This window comes from Emydura macquarii, unplaced genomic scaffold (genome assembly GCF_026122565.2).
Source record: "Emydura macquarii macquarii isolate MOO-44397 ecotype Brisbane River unplaced genomic scaffold, CSIRO-AGI_Emac_v2 contig_916, whole genome shotgun sequence".
NCBI classification, from domain to species: Eukaryota; Metazoa; Chordata; order Testudines; family Chelidae; genus Emydura; species Emydura macquarii.
In genome coordinates this window covers 78,170-87,210 of record NW_027131053.1, presented here as the reverse complement: position 1 = coordinate 87,210, position 9,041 = coordinate 78,170, and the positions used below count along the sequence as shown (strand labels likewise).

The 9,041-nt window shown below is 52.5% G+C and overlaps 1 protein-coding gene across 1 annotated transcript; it reads right to left on the bottom strand.

Moving 5' to 3' along the window:
* Nucleotides 1-7,794: 7,794 nt before the first annotated feature.
* Nucleotides 7,795-8,733, bottom strand: LOC137149929 (olfactory receptor 52P1-like). The gene has a single exon (XM_067543581.1). It carries the CDS (start codon nucleotides 8,731-8,733, stop codon nucleotides 7,795-7,797), a length of 939 nt encoding a protein of 312 aa, XP_067399682.1.
* Between the last annotated feature and the right edge of the window lie 308 nt (nucleotides 8,734-9,041).

Genomic DNA, 9,041 nt, shown 5'->3' with positions numbered 1-9,041 from the left:
GGCTTCCTCACCCTCACAAGGGATGCTCCAATATGTGCCCACCCTACAGGAGAACCTCCGCCAAGCTGGGACTTTGTCCCAGGAAAACCTGCAAGCCGCACAGCAGAGGCAGGCCTAGTCCTACAACCAGGGGGCCCGCACCCGATCTTTTGAGCCCGGGGACCGGGTCCTGGTACTGCTGCCTTCTGCGGAGTCCAAGCTGCTTGTCCGATGGCAGGGACCCTATGTGATCCTCCGGGCCATAGGGCCCATGAATTATGAGGTCCGCCAACCCAACTGGAGAAAAAAGAGGCAGGTGTACCACGTGAACCTGTTAAAACCCTGGCGGGAACGAGAAGGACTCCTGATCAACCTTCAGACCCCTGACCCAGAACTGGGCCCCCTGATACCTGAACAGGAGGAACCAGGGGAACCCCAACTGGGGGATGCTCTGAGTGGACCCCAGATCCAACAGGCGAGGCACCTGATTGAGACCTTCGCCACCACCTTCACCGCCACTTCTGGAAAGACCGACCGGTTGTACCTTGTCATAGAGACTCGACCCAGTGAGATCGTGCCAACAGGGGCCCGCTCACTGCCCTGCCACCTTCAAGTGGCGGTAGAGGAGGATGTCCGGGCCATGTTACGCCTGGGAGTCAACGAGCCCTCGACAAGTGAGTGGCAGAGCCCGGCGGTACTAGTGCCTAAGCCCGACGGATCCCGATGCTTTTGTATTGATTTTCGGTGCGTCAATGAAATTTCCGAGTTCGACGCGTACCCCATGCCTCATATTGATAAGCTACTTGACCGGCTCGGGGAGGCCCAGTACTTCTCCATGCTCAACCTAACAAAGGGGTACTGGCAGATCCCCCTGGATGCCGGCTCTCAGGAGAAAACGGCCTTCACGACACCTAGCGGCCTATACCATTTCATCCGCATGCCCTTCAGACTACACGGGGCCCCCGCGACCTTCCAGAGGCTGATGGATCAGCTTCTGGCCTCCCATATAAACTATGCCACCGCCTATTTGGATGATGTTGTCGTCTATAGTTGAGACTGGGGTGACCACCTCAACCAGGTGGCTGCTGTGCTGAGGACCCTCTGTGACGCAGGCTTGACTGCCAACCCATGGAAGTGCCGCATTGGGTGACAAGAAACAATGTACCTGGGCTATACCTTGGGCCAAGGGACCCTGCGACCCCTAATTAGCAAGGTGCAACCTCTGCGGGAATATACGCGACCAACCACCAAGAAACAGTTCAGACAGTTTCTAGGGCTGGCCGGGTCCTATCAACGGTTTGTGCCAAGCTTCGCCACCCTCGCGGCACTGCTTACAGACTCCTTGCAGAAGGACCAACCGCTCTGCATCCAGTGGACCCTGGAACAGGACCAAGCATTTGTCACGCTCAAAGAGGCCCTGTGTCACGAGCCCGTTCTCCACAGCCCCGATTTTACTCGGCCCTTCATACTACAAATGGATGCCTCAGCTGTTGGGCTGAGGGCTGTACTGACACAGGTATTTGACAGGGAGGAGCACCCCATCCTCTACCTAAGCTACCAGCTGTTCCCTCGGGAGGAGCGTTACACAACGGTTGAAAAGGAGGCGCTAGCTGTGAAGTGGGCCCTGGAAGCGCTACAATATTACCTGCTGGGAAGCCCCTTCACCGTTGTTACGGACCATGCCCCCCTTTGCTGGCTCCAACATATGAAAGAGACCAACGCCCAGGTGATGCGGGGGTACCTTGCCCAGCAGCCATTCGCCTTTACCATCGAACACTGTGCAGGGCGGAACCATGCGAATGCAGATGCCTTATCCCAGATGGACCCACCAGAGCCGGCCAGCCCCGGACACTGGGGGCTGGACTTGAGTGGGGGGGGTGTAGGAAGGAGCAGTGGCCTTTTTCCGAGCCTGGGCCCGAGGAAGGGACGCAAGGACAAGATCAGGCCTTGAACAGGCCAGCAGCTCAGTCTGCCTGGCAACCGGGGAGCCGGCCACCGATAGGTTCTGCCGGCCGGCCAACACAGCATCAGGGGGGCGGAGCCTCATTAAGGGCTGTAACTACAAAAAGCAGGCCCTGTTGCTCAGTAAAGGGAAAGCAGCCACCGGAGGCAACCGTGCTATCCTGCTGGCTGCGGCAAAGGCCTGAACCAGGCCAGGCCTCCGCCCCAGGCGAACACCTCCCAGCACAGAGGCCCCAGGAGCGACCCCAGTGGCCCACTCTAAGGGCTGGATAGGGCCTCCGGGCCCTCTAGACTGGCCTAAGCCTACAGGCCCGAAGGACTGGGCCAGGGCTCGGGGCCCGAGTGACTGGACTGAGCCCCCTGAGACTGAGGGCTGGGAGTTCCCCCCTGAGACTAGCCCCGACTTGGAAGAGCTGTTGAACGCTGAGCCCCCAGAGGCAGGACCAGCCCCCTGAGGCTGAGCCCTAGCCCGAGCCCTGGGACCTGGAAGAGCTGCCCCTCGCAGAGGAGCTCCCTACCTTGCCGCCCGTGGACTAGGAGGGACTGGCTTGTTTGCCACGGGCGGTGTACCCCAGCGACCCTGAGGAGCCAGCGGACTCAGGTACCAAGGGATACGGGGAGGAAGTGGCCCACGGACAGCCATAGGCGTGACTGTACAAGGGGCAAGCCCCATTGGCGTGTTGCAGCTGGAGCCCCGCCGACTGAGTGGCATCGTCTTTACCACTGCTAGGGCTCTGGGCTGGGACGCAGTGGAGTTGGGTGGGCCTGTGTCCCCCTCCCTTCCCCCTTATCCTTGCCATCCAGAGTGAGAATGCCATCCCCTGCCCTCTTGACTCGAGGACCCTGCTTACTCGTCCGCCCCGCCTGCGGGCCGGGATGATGGACTGCTTGTCCGGGGCGATAGACTGCTTGCCCGCCCGCCCTGCCAAAGGCCGGGCTGATAGACTTCTTTCCCCCCTGCCCTGCCAAGGGCCGGGGCAATAGACTGCTTACTCGACCCCCGCCTGAGGGCCTGTACGACGGCCCCTGCAGACGCTAATATCCCCTCTTTGTTGGAAGGCTCAGTGGCCTTCCTCTGAGCCTGGGCCCGAGGAAGGGCCACAAGGACCAGACCGTGCAGGAGCCTCTTCTACACCGGGCACTATTAAACACATCATTTTCCATTGAAGAGCTGGCTCCATTTAAGCGGCAGGTTACTTCTGCATACGTTTTGTAAATCAAATCTAAAAGATGGTGAAGAACATTATGATCCTTTGAGATCAAAGGCAGGAGTTAAATCAAGGTCATTCATGATCACGTTGGATTTCTCCCACGCTGAGTGGTGCTGACATTAGTTAGTGTGGAAATTTCATCCTTGATGCCAAGAGTTCCGAGGATCTCAAAGCGCTTCTCAAACATGAACTAATCAATCAGCACCACATCCCACAGAAGCTGAGTCAGAAATGTGGAAGTGCTTTACCTCAGTTCCCCCCGTGAATCTATGGCAGAGCCAGGAATAAAAACCAGAACACCTGACTCCCAGTTTTAAACAACAATCATGGTTCCTTCCTATCGAAGCGTACTTCCTGTCTCATCATCTGCAGTATCTTTTCGTCGTGTGTTATTTGGCTGTATAGAGACATGCAATTTTTTCATAGGAACTGAGCATCTCCCAATGGGACTGGCAGGTGTTCATCACTTCAGAAAATCAGGCTGACGGGTATTTTCTTTTTCCATCTTTATAAACAATCTCACATATGCTTATTATTTAGACTAGCAGCACAAGCAGTTCCAGAAGCCAGTACAGTGACAGCTAGATGGCAGAGAATATACATGGGAGAGTAACCCCAGGAATGCACTGAATGCAGGAAAAGCTTCAGTCGGAGCTCACACCTTTAATGGCCGTCATAACAAGTGCATAATGAATATAACTATACCCGCCTCTCTTTGTTGTTTACAGGATTACCATACAGAGGCCAGGCACATCACCTCAAAACCTATACATTTCACACTAACATTCTTTGAAGTAAAGGCATGCCAGGGGGAGAAGGAAGATGATGCTTCTTTTCCACCAAGGCCTTACTTAGAAGTGATGATCATGATTTTATAAGCCTTATTTCCAGCACAGATGGCCAATTAACAGAAACAAGATTTGCCCTTGCCATGACCCGTTCCCTGTAAATTAGGCCTGACTACTTGTCTGGCTTTTAACTCTTTACTATCTTACAGGCACCATAGCAGGACCGTGAAAAGAACTAGAGTAAGTGTACCCTGGAAGGGGGACAGCGTGTGTTGCTCGGCCAGAGGGTGGAGTCACCAATGACTCGCCAAGAGAACCATCGGCCGGGGGGCCTGTGAGAGGTGGGTGGTACCCATTGTAAGACCAAAAAAGGCTAGGGGCCAGTAGGGCCAGTAGGGATAGAGAAGAGATGTAAGGGCATGGCAAGATTCACCTCCTGGAGCACAAATAGAGCACACAGGAAGTGGCAGCTCTGTGTGTTGGGTGAGTGCCATGGTATCTATCCAGCTCATCGGGTGTAGTCCACGAGGTCTCAGATTCTGGTGACCTCCGGCAAGACCAACTCCCACCAAGCCTCGATTATTCCAATCACATCATAATTCCTTATCTGTGCCAGGACTTCCAGTTCCTTCCGCTTGTTTCCCTGGCCTCTTGGGTTCATGTACAGACACCTAAGATAAATAGTCACTTGCCCAAATTTCTCAATATGAATCAGACACTGAAATGCCACAGTTTCTAAGAGAGACCTGCACGGAACTAGTCCTCCAGTACCCCAAGGTGGCTTGGGACTCCCACTGTCGCCCCATAGTGATGGGGAACCAGGTCTCTCCTTTATCCTCTCCGCCTGGGTGTGCACAGCCCTTCTTCATGAGCCCCAGCCGCCCGGGGCTAACAGCTGGAGATCTTAAAAATAGAAACCCACACAGCTTGTGCCTCCCTTTACACTCTCCCACGCCTCTCGTAGTTTAGGAACCGCTGCTCTAAACAGGTCTGAATGAAAGCAACTGCCTAGGAGAAGCACAGGAAATGTCTGTTGGAATGACTGGCCATTTTTCAGCTCCTACATACAGCTCCTCGTCACTTGCAGTGCAGCATTCAGCGTATTTGGCTGAATGATGGTGAATTAATCAGCAGCTCCCTGTGAGCGATGAAAGCGATTGGAAAGCTGTGCATTTATTCTGTCGAGACGCCTGTAAAACATGGTCATGTAGGAAAAATCTTTCTGAGTCAGCAAGTCTTTCACCTTGTGACGGCCCTCGCTTGGGGTCTGTTGGCAGGGGAGTGCCGCCTAGTAGCCAGGACTTAGGCTGTGACATGCAGGGGGCTGTTGGCAAGGGACTCCAGATCCTCTCCCTGCTATTGTGGGAAACTTTCCTGGCTCACACACTACCGCTGGGGGAGCTGGCTAATGACAGGATCTGAGTCCTCGCTCCCACTCCCTTTCCCCAGAGGCCCACCTGACTTCAAGGGCTCCCCTCCCACTCTCCTGTGAGGTGGGATCCCTCTAACCCTTGGGGGCTCGATCCACAACCTTGTCGTGGTCACTTGGAACAGGGGCTAGGGTGACTCTTTCCTCAACGGCCACGTCCCTGACCCACTGATCACTACATTAAGTTCAAACCTGATACAACATGTTAAAGAACAGCTCTAAGAAAATTAAGGAAAAAAATGGGAAAGGTTAAAGGAAAGAAGGAGCCCTGCCCTGTGGGCATGGGGACTCCCCCAACTGATAGTCTCTGGGATGTAAGAAAACTTCACAGTCTGTCCCCTACAAGTCCCAGTCGCCCCTCCCACGCTCTGGCTGTGCCGTGCTGATGCCAGGAATAAGATGTCTGCTCTGGTGGTGGCCACACGCCGACAAGCTCCAGCAGGTCTCTGTACCTGTGATACAGAAGTTCAGCCTTGTAGTTTCTTCCCTTGTCTTTGGCTGTCTGAAAGTGCAGCGTGAGTTTGTCAAACTGAGCAAGAACCCTGCTCACACAGGGACCGATGGAAAACCACCTATTGTCAGAAAGCTGCAGTATCATCAGTGGCTTCTTCTCCCCAGGATCAGCACCCATCAGGGTCACATCTCGCCCCAGCATCCGCTCTAGGCCAGCCTGCAATGCCTTCTTGTCTGGCAACATCTCCCGGCGCTGGGCCCTCTGCACACTCGGGTGGCTGCTCTTTCATTAGCTCTGCCCTAGACACGGTTGCCAGATTTCTACTGCATCCATGGCTCAAAGTCCCTTTAAAACTAGCACCAAAGTAGCCCAGGCTAGTTATTGAAAAAAAGCTTTTGTTATTAACACGTTGGTCTCTACATCAAATAAGAAAGGAAAGCTGTCATTACAGATGCAGCTTTCTTTATTTAAACCAAGCTGTGCTACAAGCCCCAGCAGGAGTTGCTCCACATTAGCCATAAAGCTATGAGCAGACAATCAAATTCAAACTCAGAACTTCAGTCCTGGTACTTGTGCCCTACTGGAGGGTTGGCAGATGTTTCACACTAGAAACGGTGAATGACGGCAGCCTGGCAATTCCAGAGCGACCCTTGTGGATTTTCCCAGCTCTCCTGAATTCAGGACCTGCCCCTACAGCCAGATTGCTTTAAAGTCCCACTCCTTCCCGGGCAGTAATGTCCTTCAAATAGTGTCCTCCACCAGCATGGGAGCAAATGGAGGAAACCCCAGAAGGTTTCCCGTCCCATCTGGACTTTCCTTTGATGAGAACTCGGGGAGATGGATTTGCAGAGGCTGTTGATATCACCCTGTAAGGAGTAAGTCGGCTGCTGGAAGCCAGGGTGAGACCATGATACTTGTGGGCTGGTTACTGGTGCAGGGCCGTGAGCCATAACAGCACAGTGTTAAGGCCCCCAACATTACAAGGCTGGAGATGACAGACTCCTTTACTGGTCTCAGTGATGCCCAAAATATCTCAGACTGTGCCACTCTGCAGCATCTAAGCAGGGAGCTGTCTGGGAAACATTGAATCCCCTTGTTGACAGAGGGCACATGGGAAACACTTCGGAGACAACAGGTCACTTGCATTAAAAAAGGGAAGTTGAGAAGTATAGAACTGGAAAGCCTGAGGTTGCGTCTGTTTATTTTCTGTATAACTCGTCTATGTTTGTTTTTCCTCACTATTTCATCAGGTCCTTTTCTGCCAAACTTCTGCCTAGCCAGTCAGTCCTTAGTCTGTAGCAGTGCATGGGATTCTTCCACCCTTGATCGTTGCATCTGGAACTTTTTTATGAAATAGATTTTTTGTTTATTTTGTCTCCAATCTGTGTACAATGTGTGTACCAAAATAAACTGAGAATTGAGGACAGGTTTCATGGATTTGGGAGGAAGGGGGGCGAATCAGAGGGGAAAACTCCAAGTGTCTGCTAGTTAATAATTCAGAGAGATGGACTTGGGGAGACTCAGGACTGGAAGGGATTGTTGGGGCCTGGTGGATGGCAGAGTTAGTGACTTTGTGATGGCAGAGAGGGGCAAAAGAGTCAAAGATGGAGAAGAGTGAGGAATGATGAGAATCAACATACATAGTGATGGAAAATAGGGCTGAGAGCATACAAGAAATCATCCAGGCTGGTGGTCAGGAAGTCACAGAAAGGCCAAGTGACAGGGAGTGTGGGGCTGGGGGATGACAGATGATTCTGAAAGAGATTAGGTGATAGTTGGAGACATAAACTTAGCAATGGAGAGGACAGTGCTTGGTGATGGAGTGACAAGACATTAGCTGTGAGGAACTTCTGAAACTGGGAAATTCCTCAAGCCTGAGTTCAACAAAATTGAGACAAATCACCCTTGATTAAAGAGGAGACATCCTTTCCCCCTCCTGTCATGCAGGTTTAAAGTCAGTAGTCCCAGGGATCACATTCTGCAGGTGTATTTTCCCACTTTGTCACGAAGCTCTTTGGTTTTGACCCCATAAATGATAGGGTTGAGCATGGGGGGCACAAGGAGATAAAGGTTGGCCAAGAGGGTGTGAACATGGGCAGCGATGCCCTGACCAAACCTGTTTGTCAGTGCAGGGAAGAGGCTGGTAGCACAAGTTATCACCATCACACAGATGTGGGCGGAGCAGGTGTTGAGGGCCTTCTGGTGGGCTTTCTTAGAGGAGATTCTGAGCACAGCCCTGATGATCAGCCCGTAAAACAGGCCAATGAGTGTCAGGTCTGACCCCATGATCACAAATGTCAACACCAGGCCGTACATCCGGTTCATTATGGTGTCCCCACACGACATCTTCACCAGAGCCATGTGCTCACAATACGTTTGGGGGATAACGCGGTTGGCGCAGAATGGCAGCCTACGCAGAAGCAGGGGCAATGGCAGAACCAAGAGAACAGCTCGTATCAAACCCACTAACCCTAGCTTAGCGATTCGTGCATTGGTGAGGATGGTGGCGTATCTGAGAGGGTCACATATGGCAACATAGCGATCAAAGCCCATTGTCACAAGGACGGCTGAGTGCATAATAGCAATCATGTAAATGAAGAACATCTGGGTGAGGCAGCCATCCACAGTGATGTATTTGGAACCGAACCAAAGCATGCACAGTGCCTTCGGCATGATGCAGGTAGACGTACCGATGTCTGTGAGTGCCAACATGCAGAGCAGCAGGTACATGGGCTTGTGCAGGGTCTGCTCTTTGGCAACAACAAACAGAACCGTGAAATTTCCCAACAGGCTGATGATGTAGAACACAGAGAAAGGGATGGAAATCCAGATGTGGGCAGCTTCCAGCCCAGGGATGCCATTTAGGATGAATGTTGTTGGGCCGGAGGAGGTAAGGTTCAAAGCCTCCATGAGGTGGTCTAGTCACCAATGACGATTTGAAATGCTCAGATTCCTGTGAAGGGAGAGATGCCCAGCGAGGGGGTTACACACATGTTTCAAATAACATGGTAAATATTAGATAGTTCCAACAATCTAGAAAGGGGAGTGAGCAGTGAGGTGGCAACATTATTCCCCTCTAATAAGCACTGAAGAGGTTACATTTAGAGTTTCTGTCCAGTTTTGAGCCCCCCACTAACGGAAGGATGAGGAGAAATTGAAGAGAGTCCAGAGGAGGGCAACAAAATGATTAGGTGGCTGGAGCACATGACTTACGAGGA